We start from the raw sequence: 22,702 nt of genomic DNA, 5'->3' as shown, positions 1-22,702 counted from the left end.
TAAACAAGGATCTAAATAATATAAAATAAACAAACTGTCATTTTGAACCAAGAACCTAGATAGAGTCCAACCCTCTAACCATTAGACAATGCTAAATCTCTATCCAAAAAGTCTAAATATTTATGGGGATGGAGTTATTCCCATTTTATCCACACTAGCATATTTTTACAGTCACCCCACTCATGACCTACTGCATGCCCCCGAAGATTTGTCGCGTACAGCTGAGTTATTGTCTTTGTTCGAGGCTTGAGTTCACAATATTGAGGCGAAAACTTCGCTGCTCGTGTGTCACTCCGAATCCGTCCCAATGTACCAGAGATTGAGGACACCCCACGACTCCTAGTGGGACTTTTTGATTGGGGAGTTCCAGAAACTTATCTCAGTCGCATGAACTGAAAAATGTACGGAATAGATCTATTTGCTCTAGATATAGATTGGATCGAACAATCGTGGAGTTGGAGATGGTTTAGCCTTTTTTTCATTTTGCTAAAACTAGGTTTGATCTTAGATGAAATGAAATGTGACAAAAGTTTTTACCTCTGCTCAAAAATGATAGACTTATGAGTTACTTATGGTATGACGCAGTTGTAGGGTTTTGGGGTCGTGTAACTTATAAAAGCCTATTTTCAAAAACATAGGCGTGTAAAAGGACTTATTAAAAGCCTATTTGCAAAAACTTTAACACTTTTATTAATTTTATTCCCGTTGACATGGGATCGGTCAAGGGACCCCAGCCACGGGAGTCCATATTAGATGTTTTCTATAAATTTTAATTTGATTGTAGAAAAGAAAAGTGGCTGGTTAGGTTAGTGTACTATAGGTTAGGAAACCCGACTGCGATGTATGAATCAGCCATCGCTTCGCTCAACCATATTCGTTACATAATCTTCAAAATCCATCATCTTAGAGACATTTAAGTGCGAAATAAATAAATAAAACTTTTAAGTGCGAATCCAAGTCTACTTAAAGGAATTGGGAAAAGTAACACATATTTTATGCAGTATATTATATAAAATGATAAGATAATATGAAACTAGAGTGGTTCAAGCACACACGTACTTTATCTCGGGCTTTTGAGAAAGTTTCGAACTCTTCCAGTAATGAGTTCTCGAGTTCAGTACATTCTTGGAATTGTCCTGTCGAGATGGAGGTATACTAGGATAATATCCATATTATTTGCTCCTCCTTGTTCTTGTAGTCTCATTTCGTATATCCTCTGAAAGTTAATACAAGGAACGAAATTCCTTTTAAAGTGTTATGTTTCTGCGTTACGATGAGGTTTTGCCTCATTGGTTAGTGTTAAAATGATTTTAGAACTTAGCAAACATAATTATGTATAAACAAATATTAAAATGAATCGTTTTTGAGAAAAATAATAAAGCGCCATGTTGCCTGTTGTTGTTGTCGCCATGCCTGACGATCAATAATAAAATCAAGTTTGTGAATAATATGCCAGTTTTGATTGGCAAAGCAATTATTACTTCTATCGCATTCTTCATTCTGTTGAAATATTTTAGTATAACTACAGAATAATAATACTAACAACGTCATAGATTTACACCCGTATTCACAAACGATGTTTGCTTATGTGAAGCAGCAAATCGAACGCACAGCGTGGCACATCGTTGAATAGAGCTCTGTGATTGGTTCGTGTGTGACTCTATGCGTCCACGCGTACTGTGAGACCTCACAGTAATGTTTATGAATACGGGCGTTTGATAAAAATTTTGGTTAACGCTCAGGCCTGTGAGTCCCAGCCCAGTTCCATCATTTTATAAGCTTTTGTGTTGAAACTTTAAAGGGATTCGTCCCTTTCTATCTAGGGCAGGCCCATCCATAATTTCTTCACGATCACGTTACAAAAACAAAAAAAAAAGCTTTGTTTCGGCACACTACGTTGTTTATAATTGGTTATCTTTTTTCTTATCAATTTTAACGAAATATTTGAGTTTATAGTCATATTTAAAAAAAAGTTGGTTAACGCTCAGGCCTGTGAGTCCCATCCCAGTTCCATCATTTTATAAGCTTTTGTGTTGAAACTTTAAAGGGATTCATCCCTTTCTATCTAGGGCAGGCCCATCCATAATTTCTTCACGATCACGTTACAAAAACAAAAAAAAAAGCTTTGTTTCGGCACACTACGTTGTTTATAATTGGTTATCTTTTTTCTTATCAATTTTAACGAAATATTTGAGTTTATAGTCATATTTAAAAAAAAAGTTGGTTAACGCTCAGGCCTGTGAGTCCCATCCCAGTTCCATCATTTTATAAGCTTTTGTGTTGAAACTTTAAAGGGATTCGTCCCTTTCTATCTAGGGCAGGCCCATCCATAATTTCTTCACGTTCACGTTACAGCCTTTGTTTCGGCCCACTACGTTGTTTATAATTGGTTATCTTTTTGTAAATTCATTTCCTTTGGGGGAGCAAATAATGTACGCGGTACTCTTTGTAATTATAACATGAAATGAACGTGGTTGTTTACATTGATGACTTTGTTTTTGTTTTGTTTTTACGGATTAATTTGATCTAGATATAGGTACTTTTGGGAATTTTTTTTACAATGAATCTTCAATTATTTAAATAACAATAATTAATTAAAAAACTGCGCCTTTATATGGCTGCCTGGAGGTTTTACGCTTAAATAAGCTCTACTAGGTTCGGAAACTTTTTAGAACTTTAAGAACATAAATAATTGAATTACAAAACGTAATCACCCTAGCTTTCGTAGTAAATATACCTTTCTATTTCCCGATAGTTTCACCGTACCTACTTCAAATAGTTCGATAGTCCTCAATTCAAAATCTCAATGAGATTATTTGGGAGCGATCGAGAGCTCCACGTTGAATAGAATAAATTGATTAATGGGCAGAATTTAATTAATTTGGTTTTCACTACCAAAAATTTTAAAGTCTCTTTACATAATGAAATGATAGAATTTTCATAACGTTATTTAGATAACTGGGATTTTTAGTTATTTTTACTTGCACTCTTTTTGTAGCAATTGTGTGCCAGTATTGTCTATTAAAATTTTCAAATCATTGTTTATATCTTTACTATTTAAACACAATATAGTGAATCTTTTAGTTTAACGCTTTTCTAAGCGAATTTCTGTTCTGGCTAAGATATTTATGCTAAATCAGCAATCTGAAAAGGCGAAAAATTAAGAACTAATATAGTGAAACATACTAAAATCAATCTACAAAACCGTAAAATAATTTGTCATTTGACTACACTTTTGCTCTCGCTGTCACTCTGTTCTATAATCACACTTTTGCTCGCTGTCTGTTCGTACTTCGCTTTGTGTGTGAACATTGTTCGCGGACCGAATGGGTAAATTATTAACGAACCCCGATTTATGTGGAAAGTTGTTCGCATCTGAAACTATAGTTTGTTCGCAACTTCGCCCCCGTCATCGGCAACTCATACCGAGCTGTTTTTGATATCTTCAAATAGCAATTTCGGTTGGACTTCGGTTTGATCGGAATTCTGATCATTGTTTTGTTCCGTTCGGAGGATTATTTGGAACAGTTCTAAAGTAGACTATGAGTTAGATTGGAAATTCATCGTTGAAAACAGAAGGTATTGTTTTTTAATTTGAAAATCATTGCCATGTTTAAAATGAGTACCTATTTACATAGTAGGTATTACTAACTTGATGGTTTATTTACCAAAGACCTTATTTTCTGAGCCTGTTTTAATACACCTTTCAAAGTTATTAGTCAAATCCGTAAAGGCAAATAATGGGGTATCCTCCATAAAAAATTTAAAGGTTCTTTTTTTACGACCTAAGCTTAAAAAAAACTTAGACCCTTTTCAGTAGGTAAACAAAATGCTTCCAATTAGCAATGAAAACCACAAACGTTTATTATGATATCAGCATTCGCGTTTTGAACGACTCCTATATCTAGTAGGTACAACAAGGGACAACGTCGAATACGACTTAAGATTCAGAGCCAGATCTCTAGATATGGGATCTCAACATAATTTCTTGCAACACCAAAAATCATTCGCTTTCTCTCTCAAGTAACTCTGGCGCAATTTCTTCTCCCTTTCCAACGCTGGCTTATTGAGTTAGTGCCATAGCGAGTTTAAGGCTGGGTTGCACAATCTTACTTTAACTTTGACAAACGTCAAAAATCTGTCAAACTCCATACAAAATACGTCGGTTATCGTTATAGTTACAATCAAAGTTAGGTGGTGCAACTCAGCCTAAATTATGCTGTTTAAACATGGAATTAATCAGCCCTTACAAAGAGATGAAAAGAGAGTCGAAGAAAGAGAAACAATACACACAGTGCAGTGAAATGAGTTAACCCAATTGCGCTGCGTAATGTCACTCATCTCCACACAACCCTGGGAATGTAAAGTCCGCCATATAACTTTATACAAGGATAAGTGTCGAAGTTAACGCGGAATCGACGAATGAAACAAACAAAGGTCCAGTCGTAAATGTCTTGTTCAATATTTACATGGCACGATTTTCAGAGCGAACGAAATAAAATTATGTGGGTCAATACTGTGCCAATTTCAGTGTATTGAAAAATTGTTTGTGAAACTGAAAGAGATATTTTTATGAAATGGAAAATTGTTCGAAATTATTAACATAACTTTGTATTGGATATTGGTCTAGTTTAGTACTTACAGCATGAGGTAAGTATTACAATAGAACATGCATAATATTGCCCACATTATTATGTATGCGAGCGCGTTCATAAAAATTCTTTGATAATTGTTCTTAGCCATTTCCCATTAATTGGGATCGGCTTTTCTCGTTCTGCATCCATAAAACAATAAATTGGTTGAAATAGTAATTTCAATCTTAAACATTAGCAGTCGCAGTTAACTATGTTGTGTTTATGTTAGTTTGTGATTGTTCTCCTTCAGTTACTCTGAAACCCCTGGTTAAGGGGGTTGGATTATCCGTGTAAATCCCTTTCGAGATGCCAAAGGACTTGTCTTACCCTTTAAAAGGTTGTTGAAGTCTCGTTTATAGCAACACCATTGCGATGGTAATGCGCGGTCTACACTATCTGTTTTGTAGGGTAGTTTCGTTTGAAGTATTATTGTTAGCCAGTTTATGGGGGCCAGACTGTTAGATTGATGTTTTAAATAAAACTTTTACGAAGGTCGTGTTTTGAAGCCGATATCGTTGTTAGAGGAACATGATACTTTTTGTTTGAAACGAGCAGAAAATGTTGGTTTATTATTCCAGAAAACAAAATATAGGTATTTCACGAATATGATATTTTGCTCGTATAGCAACCGGTATCTATAGTAGAATTTCTTTCGTGGTTCCATTTTACTGTTACCTAAATGTTTTGATATTTTTACTTAATCGCTTTGAAATGTAACTAACCATTACCAATCAAAATTGTAGTTATATTTTTTATATTTCCCTCAATTTGTTTTTTTATTATCATCTCAACATTTTATTTAACAAACAAGTGTCGTTTTTGTAATAAAAAAATAAATCTCCGTCCCCCTTTTATTATATCATTCAACGCCTTGTATTAATTCTAGAATATTCTTGTTCCAGATCACCATGTGGCTGTTTCTCCTGCTCTTCATGGTGCCAGTGCTTGGGCAGCAGCCGTGGGTTCCGTGCTCAGAGCTGAACGATGACCTTCGGTACCCCTGCCGGTGTCGGGTTCAGGTGGATAGGACCCTACAGCTGAGGATCCTGATGAACTGTGACCGGGTGGTCTTCCCTGGAGACTTCCCACCTCTGCCTTATGGAGCCCCGATCATATCCTTCAGCCAGCGGTGGTCTGGGCAACAGGCCTTGCCTACACAGGTTAGTTTAAGTTAGTGTTGCCGAACTATCGATAGTAAAACTATCGATAGTTTTCATTCGAAAAAGCCTTCTCCATCGATAGGCCTATCGATAGTATCGATACTGTCGATACTATCGATACTATCGATAGCACAAAACGAGGCAATACTATTGAATATGTGCAATACTATCGATACTATCGATAGTATTGTTGCTCGTGAAGAATAAACTATCGATAGTATCGATACTATCGATAGTATTGTCGCTTTTGAATAAAAAGCTATCGATACTATCGATAGTATCGATACTATCGATTGTTCTAGACTATCGATAGTCTGTAAATTTGCAATAGTATTGGGTATGTTTAAATTCATTTTTACAATATTTCAAATGTTTCGCTTGACTTACCAACTAACATATAACTAAAAATAATGATCTCACTTGTATTTAAAACTACCTGCATTAGTTAAGTACGGCAAATAAAATGTATTGCCAATTTTGGAAACATATAATTAAATGTTATGGTTAACTATATGAAATAATTCAAGTATTCCAATAACCCTATTGTTGTGCCTATTGACTATTATACCCAAATATTGTAAACGATACTATTGTAAATTGCCAAACTATCGATAGTCTAGAACAATCGATAGTATCGATACTATCGATAGTATTGATAGCTTTTTATTCAAAAGCGACAATAGTATCGATAGTATCGATACTATCGATAGTTTATTCTTCACGAGCAACAATACTATCGATAGTATCGATAGTATTGCACATATTCAATAGTATTGCCTCGTTTTGAGCTATCGATAGTATCGATAGTATCGACAGTATCGATACTATCGATAGGCCAATCGATAGTCTTGCGATAGTTTGACTATCGATAGACTATCGATAGTCTATCGATAGTCGACTATCGATCGGCAACACTAGTTTAAGTAATTTGAATATATCTTAGAGCAGGGGTGGCCAAATTTTTGACCTGTGTGGTCTACTTATGCTCGAAAATATTTCTTTCGGTCAACTGCAAGGTAAAGTTTAGAAGAGTGAAATATAACATTTTTCATTTTCAATCATTCTGTTCAGTTTATTTAACTCTCGCGGGCTACCAAAATGTTTTCGCGGTCGGCCTCTTGGCCATCACTGTCTTAGAGCATTATTGATATAGAGAGACAGATAAATAAGATTACATAGAATTTGGCTTATATTTTTCCAAGATTTTGATCTAAAACACCTTTACCATGTTGAAAAAGTAGGTATCATATGTGAGACACGCGCGTTCAATGTTTTACTATGTGTCTCATTTCTGAATCAGTAAGTAAATTTTTGTAGACATTTTAGTAATGCAAGAAGTCCGGAACAAGACATACCTACTTTTAACTACATAAAAATTCTTTCATCAATAAATATCATCAGGAAGCGTGCGAAACTTAACAGAATAGTGTCAATTTTGTGCATCGCGCACTAGATATCGTGTCGGCCGTCCATCGGGCCGTGGTTATTAGATCATGAATCGCGTGCAACACTCGCAAATAGAAATCTATCACACATACCGGGTCCACGCGGTCTCAATCAACGCGGACCGATTCGGTGCCATCTGCTCCAGGATTTGTAGGCTATTTTGGTTCATATTTGAATCAAAGCTGTATCATGTAAGGCTCATATTCGGAATCCCATTTTAAATTTTTGTGGCGGAAAAATGCTTTGTAAATCCATAAATCCCTTAATATTTGAATGATTTAGCTTTTGAGTTCCGAGAAATTTGTTTTTTGGAATTTTATAAGTATTATGACATAACAGTAATAGCACAGAATACATAATAGTAGTAGAACACAGTAATAGGGACGTGGCGTTGAACGTGTTAAATAAAATCGAGCCAGTAGGAAATCACGATACGATCCACATTTTGATTTCTTATGTTTTACTCCTTGATTCATGTCATTAGTATTACACGGTTCATTTGCAATTAACTCTTCCGAATTGTTGAATTTTGTTTTAAACAAAATCTAATTAGTTGTTATTGAAATACTTACGTTGTTCTTTTGAAAGAGACACGAATGTATATTTATAGAAAACGTCCATTCGTACGCTTCAATGATTAATTAATTGTTTCAAAAGCGCCAGTTTCATTACAAAGTTAATGATCCACAAAATCAACTAATAATTAATAGTTTATAACAGACGATTTCTATTAATAACTGCCTTTGAATTCCCAACTCCATCACCTGGGCAGTGGGCGAAGTCTTTGAACTGTTATCTCCAAGCAGTGGCGTAGTTAGGCAACCAAGGGCTCTGGGGCAAATAAAAAAATGGGGCCCCACTGCTATCTAAACTGGTTAGGTTTTATTTATATTAAGTTTAATGACAATAACTTACTCCAGATAGGTACAACATTAATTTTTTAACCGCTCTTCTCTTCTCTTCACAATAAAATGCACATCGATGAATAATATAACGCATAATATAACCGGGTCTGCGGGTGTCTATGGGCGACGGTAATCACTTACCATCAGGTGATCCGTCTGCTCGTTTGCCTCCTGTCACATAAAAAAAAAACATATCGCTATCCGTCGTCAAATTGATAACACTGTTAACCCACTGAAAGAATTTAAGGGAATTCCCTAGGTATAACTTTCGAATTTCTCACTATTATACCTAAATGGGAGAAATTTTCAAAAGTTCAGTTCGATTGAGATTTTCTGGTAAGGATTCGAGGGGCCCCCTCAGTGCCCCGCAGTGCCCCCGGGGCACTGCCCCACCTAGCCCCTTAGTAGCTACGCCACTATCTCCAAGTAACTAGTTGGTTACTAAGATTAGTTACGGTCAAACAATATACAAGTTAATCCCGAAATAAGGGCTTACATTCAATGGAGCCGTTTACAGCCGATTAACCTTTGAACCCCGTCGCCTGTCGGTATAACTTGGTGACATTACCTACATTCGGTAATGCTTGCTTAAGTGAAGCAGCAAATCGAACGTACAGCGTAGAATAGAGCTCTGCGATTGGTTCGTGTGTGACCCTGTGCGTCCACGGTCACTGTGAGACCTCATAGTAATGTTAAATTCGAGCGTAAAAACCACAAACAAATCGTATTAAAACATCCGAGGGTCTTGATTAAAGTGCGTCGGCAAATGAACAATAGACCTCGACTTTTAAGCGGGGTCAAGACATACTTACTTCTGGCCCTATAATTCGGATCCTGCCCCGAATTCCTGGCTCGTTGCCGTAAACACGGCAAAAGTATGTGAATGACAACTTTTTGAAAAGGGTCCCAGTTTCCCGCTTAAACTATGTATAACATGTTGCTTTGAGAACATAATTCATTGTGGGAAATAGCTTCCCCTTTTCCTGAAGTGAGCGAATTAATATTTATAGAAAATTAAAAGTTTTGATGCTTGAATCTTTATAGACTAGGACTTAATTTAGTTTTCTTTATCTTCTATCGAGTGTAATAGCGCAGAATAATAATAATTACTTGAGATCTCAATTCTTAACTCTATTGTCAGATTTGGGAGGTTAATGGTAGTTTAAACCAATAATTTTTATTTTTACTGTCTGGCATGGTGATTCGTCGGATTACTATACCAAGGACGTGGGTTCGATCCTCGCACAATAGAAATACAAGTGTACATCATGGCGAAGTGTAAAAATGTCCAAAGATATTACTTTATTTGAAACTGAACTCAATTTTTTAATTAATTTAAAAGCGAATGCACCAACGCTCTGCGTGTTTTTTACTCAACAAAATTTGATGGAAAGTTGTGTATTGGAAAGTCTGTTTGTACACGAGGGTTAGGATTAGCCTTTGTTGTTTCCGATACATTTTCACAGTTCAAAGTGCAAAGGCAATACGAGATCAAAATTGTATCATAGTTACTCGTATTTGAATTGGCACTTTGAATATAACAGAGCGAATAGAGAACGTGTTTGTTAAAACTAATTTATACCTTTGACGTGTGTTCTACATGGGGTACGTATAGGTCTTGCGCTTAATTAAGTAAATGACTGGGGCAGGGTTTCCCAAACTATGGGTCGCGACCCAGTGGTGGGTCGCGAGCGAACATTGAGTTGGCCCTGCCTGTAGAACGACACACCACCCCACCCATCCAACCAACCGCTGGGCAGTGGGTGAAATTTCATATAGGTGGGCCCCGAGTTAGGGAACTTGTATTAGATGAGTCGTATCCCAGACAACTTTGGGAACCACTGGCCTGGGGTATTAGAGCGGGAGGGGTATAATCTGAAGCACATTTGAAGTCTCACTGACGTTTGACATCGCAAAAACACCCTTCCCATGCCGCTCCCATACTAGCTTAAGTGCTGACTCAGTTAAAGTTGGTTTTCGTTATGTACCAGTTTTTATATGGATGTCCAGTTCTTCATAGTTTAATTAATCTAAAGTACTCGCGCTAAGTTTGCCGGTCCGTGGAATGCGCGTCCCCTTCCCCAACCGCGATTAAACGCAATTAGTTAGTGATTAAACGCAATTAATGTGTCTTATTTTATGCAAAAATACAATTTTTATCAATAATAATAAATTAATAATATTTTAAATATAGTTTGAGAAAGTTATAGACGATTCCCTTCGAGTGACGTCATATCGCCAGCGGCAAACTTAAAGCGAACGGATAGTAGGTATATTATGATATTTATGATTTATGATCGATACATAATGTATTACCTGTTGATACCTTCATTTCGCAAATTAGTCATTAATTAATTATTACAAGTGTCACAATTAATTGCTGTTAATATAACTAATTGTTACTAGGAACGCTTAGGCCCGAACTAGAAGCAGGTTAACAAGATAAGGTTTGTACTATGTGTATACATGTAGTAAACATAAATGTATTATAATTCCTGAAAATTCGTATAATTTGATTTATGTATCAAATGTGGAGTTTAATTTGATTTAAGTTTTTGAGGGACATAGTCACATTTCTGGGATAAACCGATTACGGTCATTGACAATTCTCATTTATGATTTTCGCCTTTTTGCATCTCGATTTCAATGAAATAGTATTCGTTTCTCCGAAATAACAATTAACACATAAAATAATTTTGAATCGGCAAAATACTTTTCAAAACAAGAACCTAGGTGATATTTTATTGGGGTATGGATTAAAATCTACGAGAATGTTTTTCTAACTTAATTAACAAGGTTATATTGCTTCACTTTATCATCATCATCATAATCTCAGCCATGGGACGTCCACTGCTGAACATAGGCCTCCCCCAATGCTTTCCATGTTGCCCGGTTGGTAGCGGCCAGCGCCTTCCTGCTACCTTTACGATGCAGTCGCTCCAGTTTGTGGTGTTACTGATTACTTACTTATACAAAAATGGACTAAAAAAAGACAAACAAAACAATTAATTGTAACCAGTTTACGGTACGTCATCTATCTACTTAATGAACTTAGATAAATTACGTTCCAAAACAAATACTGATTAGTACCTAAGGCTATTAAAGTAATACTTACTAACTTATTAATTAAATAACGTGTTAAACTTTGTAATTTCAAGCTGTTATAAACAAAGACTTGGCAACAAGATTATTACAGTTAATAGGTTCATTAGTAAATGCTTATTTATTCGGGTTTTAAACCAGTTATGTTATAAGTGTCTAAATAGTTTTGTAATGTCACTTTGTTTACGTTGATTTTACTTACCATCCTAATAACATTAATCTGGGTGTAGATTTCTAAACTTTCTCTAGCGTTATTTTCAACTTCTTACCTAAATTTAGAATATAGACCATCAGGTATTAGAATTCTTAATGATAAATATGTTATGTTAACAAATACGCTAACATCTTTCGCGTGCATTAAACATCTTGGTGTTAGAATTTAAAGATTAAAGATAGCTTCAGGCCTCTCACATTCACTCGTCAAAGTGACGGTTTAATGTGCACTCCAAAGCAGATGCAATATTTTCCGATATTTTTATTTTATTTTATAAAAAATTCAGATGACTTTTTTCACTGTCGACAATTTTCCTTGTTTAATTATTTTCTTGTATAAAAATTTCCGAACGCCTTTTTCAAGCAAAATTTCGTAGTCGTCCATTTTTACTAGGAGTAAAACTTCTTATTCGTTTGTTTCCTGTTTGTAATTTTGTATGGATCTTCTTTGTATGTGTATTTTTGTCGGAACAAAATTTGCCAATCAGTGAGGTTGGTTTTAGAATTGCACTGACGCTCGCTGATCGTCAGTGCCACAATCAGTGCTGAGTGCACTGACAGATCAATAATTGTACGTAATTAATGGAAACGTTCCTAATGATGCTGATTGCTCGGCGCCGACGCTTCATGCATTTCGGTGGGTAGCGGTTAATTCGTCCAAGAATGATTGGTAAAACTTCGTATTGAGAAAAATAAACATAAAAAGGAGATTCCATACAAAATTGCAAACAGGGTCACAACAAACGATTAAGAAGTTTTGCCTCTAGTAAAATGAACGACTACAAAAAAAAATACAGGGAAAAAGGAGTTCGGAAATGTTTATACAAAAAAATAATTAATACCAGGAAACAGTACCTACAGTGAAAAAAGCGGTCGGAATTTTTTGTACAAGAAAATAAAAATATCGGAAAATGCATCTCACAAATCCGGGTACCATAAAATAATGTATCCCATCTGAGAAACGCTCTGAGAACCACTGGAGACCACGGAGGTGTACTTTATCTATAGTACTTAACTCACGCAGAGTTAGGTACTATAGATAAAGTACTATTAGGGTAAGGTTGCGATCAATGGACCAGCTCTTTCTTTGGACCGCTCTGATTTCTCGGAACCTAAGTACTTTCAAAATCAACCGTTTGCACGAAACGTTAGCTATTTAAGCTAGTACCAACCCCCGCTTCCACCAGTGTCGCCGTGAGCTCCGTTGAGGAAGGACGTTTGCTGCAGTGTTTCGCGCGCTCCCGATGTAATTTTCTCGTGACACAGTTTACCAGGTAAGTACAGTTTATTGAATGTTATTTATTATGAATCGCACGCCTTATTTAGTTGTTCAAGTAGATTTGTAAACTGTTTTTTGAAATATTTCACAGATTTTTATATATTAACCTTTTTGTCTTTGTGCTCTGAATTGCCATCAATGGACCAGTAAGTTTCTCTTTAATTGGACCGGTCCAATCATAGCAACTTTTAAAATATAAATTTAAATGGTTTTATTTTTATTTTAGCATGGCAAAACGAGGGGAATACTATGTGTGGAACGAAGAAAGCATGACATTGGCACTACAAGCTTTAAGTTAACAAGAAGTTGGACTGAATGAGGCAAGTAGGTTATATGGTGTACCAAAAGCGACGCTAAAAAGAAGGCTGGACGACAAAAATTTAAGAGCAAAAGGTGCAAAACAAATAATTGGTTTGACAGGTGACCTTACTCCTGACTTAGAAAAGCTAATTGATCGTTAAAAATCATTTATAATTAAAAAGTTAGTCGATCATACTTTGGAGTTGGAAAGCTGTTTATACGGAATCACGCCAAAAGATGTCAGAAGCTTAGCTTACAAAATTACTGAGAAAAATGGCTTGAAGCACAGAATGAGACTGTGCCATTTTATTTTATAAAGCGTTGACTAATAAATTGTAGAATAATAAAATTGATTATTATATTATTGTCTTTTATTTGTTTGAATTCTCCTAGTACCGTTGAATGGACCACTGCACAAAATTTCCTAAGTCCAATGATAGCAACTCACTGGTCCAATTAAAGAAACAGTGGTCCAAAGAAAGCAACCATGGCATAACAGTTTTTTTCTATTTTCTCTGTTTATGGTTAATGCTAAAAATCACAAATGACACATGCAAGTTCTTATATATAAGGCTTATTAAAATGTTAAATCATGTTGCGCCTATCTATCATAATTCCGCTATTATGTCATTTTAAAGTTAAGTGGTCCAATAGTGGCAACCTTACCCTAATCCAAAATGGTGCTCGCATAAAACAATGCATTACCATACATTAATAATACCATATGCACACAGACGGGTATTAAATGGACCGGGAAACGCGTTCGCACTCGATTGTAGACCGCATCGATATGCAGTTAATCGCTCATAATGCGATGAACAGCTGAATCGATTCAGAAAGTGAGGCGATAAAACGTGCACACAATCCACTAATGGATCGTAAATAAATAATATCTTTCAACGACCGCCAATTAGCCGACTAAGTAGAGCTCGGAATATGGCGCCTTGTAAGATTATTATAAAGGATTTATATGTCTAGTAAAAGTATGTACTGTTGACAAAATAATATTATTATCTACATTACAACTTCTAAGATGCTACAGACGAGTGGCGAATACTTACCGGACACGTACGAGTAGCGTAGGCGATCATCTGGTAAAGGTAGCAGAAAGCACCTGGATGCAAGCACCGTTCGTTCGTTCGTTTCAGCCAAATGACGTCCACTGCTGGACAAAGGCCTCCCCCAAGGTTTTCCACAATGAACGGTCCTGCGTCGCAGAATTGCTAAAATCAAGTGGCAGTGGGCGGGGCACATAGCTCGTAGAGACGATGGCCGTTGGGACAGAAAAGTTCTCGAATGGCGACCACGGGCTGGAAGAAGTAGCGTGGGCAGGCCTCCTACGAGGTGAACCGGCGATCTGGTAAAGGTCGCGGGAAGAGTCTGGATGCGGGCAGCAAGTGCCGATCGTTGTGGAAATCCTTTCTTGTCCAACAGTGGGCGAATGATGATGCGATATACAATCTTTAGCTTGTTATGCTCCACCTCTTACATATGTGGCAACTATGTATGTGCCACAGATGCCACTTTGAATCAAAATTACATAGTACGATGTGTCAACGACTTTACAACGTAGAAAGAGAGTAGATATCGTCTTATACTAAGCCTTAGAAAATTTAATGTGAAAATCAAAATCTAACAAACACCTACCTAACAATTACACCTCAAAGCACAAGCTTTAATATTAATAGAGTAAAGCCATTAAACGTGGCCGTAATAGCGAATGAAATTAACTTAATTTTATCAAAGCGCCGCTAATTTTGATTAACTTGTTCAATTGACTCAGAAACCCTCTAATATGGAAATTACGAGGAAACACTTATCCGGTAATGTTTTAGGAATTCTCCTCTTTCTTATTAAAAACAAAGTGGAATTAGAAAAGTTTAAATTATATTAGAGTTTTATTAAATACGTAATTTGTTTCAACTTAATGAAGAGGTGGGTATCGTAGATCCTTTAAATTCATTTGTGTTTTGTACACGTTTTTACCTTTATTTTTTAATAATGGCTCTTAACAACTCGGTTTTAGAACACTTAGGCTGAATTGCACTATCTTACTTTAACTTTAATAAACGTTAAAAATCTGTCAAACTCCATGTATGGAGTAATATTATTATTGTAATATGCACCGATTATTGTTGTAAAGCCTGGTCCGTGAGCACGTAGAATCCCGTCCAATGACCCCAAGCTACCCATCCCTATCGCTCGCGCGTAATTATGTTGCTGTCGCGCTCGCACACTCACTGCGGGCGCCCGTCGCACAGTCGCGTCGGGATTCTACGTGCTCACGGACCAGGCTTTAGTTACTGTTAAAGTAAGTTGGTGCTGGCCTAAGAATTTAATAGCATTCTACGACTTTTCAGCGTGTCAATGCAATTCAATATTTAATGTTCAATAATATTCAATAATATTCTTATTACTATCGTTACGCAGAAAACAGACGCCTTGCAATATCTGAAACAAATCTCAATAACGGATCTGACAGCTAAATATAATTGCACAAAGACAGAGAGCGCTCAATTCAAACAATAGGTGAAATAATCCCAGAGACGGCTTGCAAGCTGTTCAGACTTACAAGTGCTCGAGCCACTCAATTTGAGATCGAGTTAGTTTGACAATGAGACCACTTGAAGCGATGAAGCATTATTTTGAGTCTGTCACTGACACTCAACCTTTAATCGCAGAGTCTTTTTCTCAAAGTGGGATTTTGGAGGGCACAAATCGTTACACGGTTCTAAGAATACCTATATAGACCAAGAAGTAACACTACAAAAATCACAATAAAGAGTCATTCTACTTCTCTTTCTACTCTCTACTTAACCACCTCCTCCTATGGTCCATGTCTCCATGATGCCCTTACATTGGAAATTTGACCTCAGCTACTTATTCTATTCATCAACTGTAGCAGTAAAGCTATTTATTGCTCGGCGGGAGACATTAGGAAATAGTAAAATATTAAATGAGGTTGTCTCCTTCATTTATTTTAAAACAGATTTTACTGTTGTCTAAAAGAGGCTGACAAAGGTGACTGAGTTTCTTCCGCAGTTCCGCCACTTCTTAGCACCAGCCCATATGTTGTGGTACCAAAGTTGTGGTAGGGCAATTTATATTTGGGACGTGTATAAGTGAAGGGCCTACGAGTATGTACTGAATAAACTATTTGAATTTGTTCGGAATTATAAGCCAAAGGTCGACTTCTAGATCTGACAATCACTTACCATCAGATGAGATTGAAATAAATACATGACAATAAAATACGAGTAATACAACTCATATAAAAAACAAAATACTGAAAAGAACTTTAAATACAGCCATCATTATTTCGGGATAGATCTCGATGGATTTTTGTCAAAACACTTAAATCTTTTATCGTTATCCGTACCCTGAGTGGGGCGTCGGGCAAAGTTTGGCGAAGTTTTGACGGCGAGCGACAGCCTCTTGAAAGGGTTGACAGACGTACCGACTCGTTCTTGATTTATTTTCGGAGATATTGATTTAAGATTTCAATTTACAAGGGCTGTTTTTATAGGGCAGTTTTACAGTATGATAAGAAAAAAAAAGAAGTAATGAAAGATCGCTAATTGCCCTCGTAAAACCTAAAAAAAACCCTTGAAATAGTTTTTCAAAGAATAATAGTAATTTACCGTACCTATAACCTTAACCGGTGTTTTTTGTATGGAGTTAAGGTAAAGTAAGATGGTGCAACCCAGCTTTAGACAAGCGCCTAATAATTAATTAGCAACGCAACTAATCTACGTGTAAAAATAAAGCTGAGAACTTTAAAACAACGTTCGAAAACTTCAACTTCTAGAATCCTATCCTAATATCATCGCAAATCTACTTGTAGTTCTAAATAACCGAAAATACCAACATGTCTTTATCATTCCAGCAGATGTGACTGAATCGAAATTCTATTGATCCTAATTTGCTTCACCGCTACTCATTTTCCGCGAATTGAAGCATCATTTAACTCCGATGTTGCCACTACTGATCTATTCCTGAAGCGAATACGAGTATTATTGGTGCATGTTTGTTGGAATCAAGTCAAGTATCAAAAGCTTAAGGACACCTATCGAACTGAAAGTGTGAACATTGAGAACGGGTCAGTTACGTTTCCAAGAATGTTATTTTAATACTGAGAAATTTCGTTAATTTGAGTCCTTAATGGTTAACAAACATTTTTACGTACCCAATAATTAACTCTTTTAATCAACGTTAAAAAAACAACCCAAAAATTATAATATAAATTTAATTGCAGGAAACACAGAGTCGCGAATCTTTACCGTAATTTTGGAGTTTCATAGTTAATCTAATATAGAAGTGAGTATCTACAAAATTGTTTTAATAAAGCTGTAATTAGCGTAGCCAGTCCGTCAGCCGCTAGTTTAATGTGGGGCTGAACTACTTAATTTGCTGAAAATTCAGAGCTGTACATAAACCAGACTAATTAAGTCTCTCGTAGCTTTAATGTAGCATTGTAATGCTCCGCGTTTTGTTGAATATTCTTTCATTTTATTCCCTTTGACGTGGAACTGCCGGCATGTTGTTCGTTTGTCGTATTTCGTTTAAGCTTCGGCCAAACCAACGCGTGCAGCTATCGTCGGCGATAGCAATGGCGATCACTGCGCTTGTATAGATCGCCGCGACGAATGACATGACGCGTTGATGTGAACTCATCGCTACAAATTCATACACGTCGCGATCGCCATCGCCATCGCGCACGCTAGCTGCACGCGTTGGTTTGGCCGAACCTTTACATTGAATACACAAAGCACTTGGACATGAACTCCACGCATTCCCTGGTATCCTGGTATTCCCCTTTTATTATATTTCACAGGATTTTTTTCGTAAATTCTGCGGGAATGACAGGAAATGTATTTTATTTTTGTCCGGTGGGAAATTGTTTCCCTGCGGTTTCAAATAGGCACGACTTTGATGAAAACCCTCTTTTGAATGTCATGCGTTAATACTACGAAATGTAAATTAACAATAACTCGTTACGATATTATACTCCTGGAAAATTCTTTATACCTGTACGAGCAAGCTACGTACATTTATGTAAACTCATCAATTTGCGCGTTGACCTAATTCATCAATATTTCATATTTCATTCACCAAATCAGTTCGCATTGAGCCATCAAGAGCGCCGCGCGTACTCATTCATTAACATAAGTTCAAGTGCAAATATAAGTCTTTTTTATCTAAATCAAGTTTTATCATTTAACATCTTGTTTCGGGGCAACCCGAACATTGGTCCTTCGAGTCTTCCGTAAAAGGCGGGATCAAAAACACGGGTCTTCAGTGAACTGTACACGTGTCATTGGTTCCCCTGAACCTATCGGAAAATGTGTACCTACAAGTGCACACCAAGTGCGTGACAGTGTTACTGTGCAACCAAGGCGCTGTGACACATCACGCAACCAGTAGGAGTGCAATCAAGAAGCACACCTAGCCCGGGTCAACAAGGACTTGGGTCACCAGGAGTCAGCAGGTGCCGCGGGAGCATCCTCCGCGCACCCATCATCAGCAGCTACAGTCGGAGCATCAGCATCTCCACTGCAGCACCAGCCGCATCAGCATCGGCAAAAAAGGCGTCTTTATCAAGTAAGATCTGTCCTTTTATTTCTCAATAACCATGTCATCTATCGACGATGTCATGGCAACTCAACAGCAAGTGGCAGCAGCCATCGAACAGATCTGGACCAACTTCAAGAAAGATGGTTCAGAACGAAAAACACCTGAATATTTACAACGGCGTATAGAAATGCTAGATAAATATTGGGTCGAATTTGAACACAATCATATCAAGTTATCAGAGTTTGGTGAGGAATCTCCTTACTTCGAGTAAGAGAGAGATACGGTTTAATCAGAACAAGTATTCTAAGTTACAAACAACCTCAAGCACAAGAGAGACCAAGCACTCCTGTGCTAAAAGCAGCAACTTTTAACCCGTCGGCAGCAACCAGGGCGGTCGACTTTAACCAATCAACAGCAAGAGGTACGTCAAGCAAGACTGACGAAATGCTCAAAAAACAACAAAGCAACTTCAAGGCTTTTCATCGAACCATATCAAACATAGACGTAGATTCCTTAACAGAAAAATGGGAATTTGACGACATATTACGAACTCTCCAGGCTCGTTGGTCTGCTATAGATTCCCTACACTGGGAGTTAGACAGCGAGTTGGATGAGTCTAACAAACAATACGAGGATGCTTTTTCAAGTTATGAGAGAAAGTATACCATAATCAAGAAAGAAATTAATCAGAAAATGTGGTCTCTGGCGCACAGGGAAAAATCAACGCCACTAATGGAAATACCGACCTTCAGTGGCAATTATAACAGCTGGGTCTCATTTAAGGATCTCTTTACCGAAATTATACACAACAATCCGACCATGTCGCATGCACAAAAAATGCAATATCTGAAAACCAAGGTAAGAGGCGAGGCCGAGAAGTTAATACATCATCTTCCCGTGAGCTCAGATAACTACACTACCTGTTGGGAAATACTTAACCAACGGTACAACAATAAGAAACTGTTATTTACGTCACAAGTAACCATCCTACTAAATCTTCCAACAGCACAACAACAATCATCTAACCACATCAAACGCGTCCATGATACGACATTAGAATGTCTTAATGCAATAAAAAACCTAGGAGTAGACATCAGTACCTGAGACCCTCTGATTGTCCACATTCTGTCACAAAAATTAGATTCAGATTCATACATGGACTACGTTGAATCACTAAAACAGCCGAGAGAACTGCCTACGTTAAAGGAGTTTTTAGACTTTCTGGAGGCTAAGTTCACTACTCTTGAATCATCGCGTAGGAAGCAAGACAACCCTACGCCTAAACATTCAGGAACATCATCAAACCAAGGATACACGAAAAATCATAATAGCAACCAGTTTCAATTTCAAAAGTTCAACAAGAATGCATTCTCTTCCAGTGTAAACCAACAACCACAAAACTATAGACCTACAACAGCGAGATACAAGTGTTCGGTATGCAAAAGTGATGATCATGGAATATACTTTTGCCCGAAATTCTTAGAAATGTCGCCTTTTAACAAACGCAAATTCCTTTCAAAACTCAATATATGTTTAAACTGTCTTAATTACCATGGAAATAAAGCATGCTTATCAAGTAATCGTTGCCGCGAATGTAATAAGGAGCATAATAGCTTATTGCATGAAGCATTTACGCAATCGTGTAATGTGACAGCGGAAACGGTCAGCGGAGGTGCAAGTGCGGGGGCGGGGAGTGCGACAAGCGCGAACGCTAACTCAGGAAAACAAGTAAAAGGTAGCTCGCACGTGTCACTACCAAACGAACCAATAGAAATATTATTGCCAACCGCGATTATCAAAATACAATCAGCGGATGGCTCTTACCATACAATGCGTGCCCTCCTAGATCAAGGCTCGCAAATCTCTTTGATCACTGAGCACGCAGCTCAATTATTGAGATTACCAAGGAAAAAATGCAAGGGTGTGATATCAGGCGTTGGCAATAATGAAAGCAGCTGCAAAGGGATGATTAGCCTCAAGTGTATGTCTGTAGCCAACGACTTCACCTTTGAAACAGATGCATTGATCATGAAAAATTTAGTCAAGAATCTACCAAGTTGTACCTTTTCAAAACCAGATTGGTCCTACCTCGACAATATATCATTAGCAGATCCCGAATTTTATATTAACCGTCCTGTAGATGTCCTGTTAGGTGCCGACATATATTCAACCATTTTATTAGATGGTTTATGCAGAGCAAATTCAACCTTACCGACCGCCCAGCAAACACGGTTGGGCTGGATACTGAGCGGTAACGTTACTTCATTTCAATGCAATGTCGTCATACATAATCTCGACGACATTCAAAAGTTCTGGGAGATGGAAGATATTTCAGAACCTTCTGACGTTTCATCTGAAGACCAGCGATGCATTGAATATTATCAAACAACAACAACTAGACAAGAAAGCGGCAGATACCAAGTCAGGCTGCCGATGAAACCTAATTATCAAGATAGTTTAGGTACATCAAAAAACAAGGCTATCGGTCAATTTTATTCATTGGAACAAAAACTCAACAAACAAGTAGATATTGCACAAGACTACAAGTTATTTATTAACGATTATTTAGCGCTTGGACACATGAAACCTGAAATCGCTGACAGCAATTTGAATGTTATTTACCTCATCATTGCGTCACGCGACTGGAATCCTCGACGACAAAACTTCGTGTCGTTTTTAATGCATCAGCAAAAACATCAAGTGGACAAAGTTTAAATGACGTGATGTGTCGAAGTCCTAATTTACAACAAGACCTGCAAAGTCTCATAATCAAGTGGAGACAATACAAATTTGCATTTACGGCCGACATTGAAAAAATGTTTAGGCAAATATGGCTTCACGATCAAGATCAACAATTACAAAAAATAATTTGGAGAAATGATCAAACACAAAAATTAGAAGTTTACCAGTTAGCAACGGTTACCTACGGCACCAAGGCGGCCCCATTTCTAGCTATGATGACACTCAAGCAGTTAGCTAGAGATGAAAAGGAGAACTACCAAGAAAGCTCTGCGCCAAGTGTCCTAGAGGAGTGCTTTTACATGGACGATCTCATACACGGTGAACACTCCATAACAGCCGCTAAACAACTACAAACCGACATGATTAACCTTCTTAATTCAGGTGGATTTAACCTAAGGAAGTGGAAATCCAACTCACCTGAATTACTGAAAGGCGTCAGCATCGAGGAAAACAATCAAGATATATTTGATTTCAAGCAAGCAGAGTCCACAAAGACCTTAGGGCTTGGCTGGAATCCCAAATCAGATACATTCACGTTTCAATCTAAAATAAATCAAGAATCACCATGGCCTACCAAACGATCGCTCTTATCTGACATCTCAAGACTCTATGATCCTTTAGGCTGGTCTGCTCCTGTTACTACCAAGATGAAAATATTGTTTCAAGATACATGGAAAGCAAACATTCAATGGGACGACCAAATACCTAAGGACTTACAAGAGGAATGGGTTAAAATCAAGGACGATATAGAAGCGATTAGTAACTATCAAATTCCGAGATGGATAGGAACACTAAAATCAGACTTCATAGAACTTCATGGTTTCTGTGATGCAAGTATGAAAGCCTTTGCTTGTGTCATTTACTGTCGAATCGATCAAGATAACAGAAAATCAATAACTCTGGTAGCAGGAAAATCCAAACTTGCTCCCCTTAATAAAGTGGTATCATTGCCACGTCTAGAGTTAAGTGGTGCAGTGTTATTATCAAAATTGATGGCCAAAGTCAAGACATGCCTCAGCAGCTACGATATCAAGATCTACGGCTGGGTGGACTCAATGGCTGTCCTGGGATGGCTTAACGGCGACGCTGAACGATGGAGACCCTTTGTGGCCAATCGAGTGAAGCAAGTAACGGCCATAATGCCATCGGACTGCTGGCATTACGTTAAATCAAAAGAAAATCCCGCCGATTGCGCCAGCCGAGGCCACACAGCTTCTCAACTAAATGATCAAACCCTCTGGTGGCAAGGCCCCGAATGGCTATCAACTTACCAACCTACAAATGATGATTCAACAAAATACACCACTGACCTAGAAATCAAAAAGAAATCAATTGTAAATGTTACAC

The 22,702-nt window shown here is 37.4% G+C and overlaps 2 protein-coding genes across 3 annotated transcripts in view; one reads left to right on the top strand and one right to left on the bottom strand.

Annotated features, from left to right (window-relative positions):
* Positions 1–22,702, bottom strand: part of LOC135076954 (vacuolar protein sorting-associated protein 16 homolog) — a 319,963-nt gene that overhangs the window by 152,940 nt on the left and 144,321 nt on the right. The window lies entirely within an intron of this gene.
* Positions 1–22,702, top strand: part of LOC135076953 (chaoptin) — a 152,933-nt gene that overhangs the window by 119,543 nt on the left and 10,688 nt on the right. For both annotated transcript variants that reach the window (XM_063971477.1, XM_063971478.1), the window contains one exon: positions 5,537–5,794. In XM_063971477.1, coding sequence (XP_063827547.1) covers positions 5,543–5,794 — 252 coding nt within the window. In that variant the 5' untranslated portion in view covers positions 5,537–5,542. The remainder of the gene's footprint in view (positions 1–5,536; positions 5,795–22,702) is intronic.

Source organism: Ostrinia nubilalis, chromosome 12 (assembly GCF_963855985.1).
Source record: "Ostrinia nubilalis chromosome 12, ilOstNubi1.1, whole genome shotgun sequence".
Lineage (NCBI taxonomy): Eukaryota > Metazoa > Arthropoda > Insecta > Lepidoptera > Crambidae > Ostrinia > Ostrinia nubilalis.
This window is presented reverse-complemented; position numbering and strand designations above follow the sequence as displayed.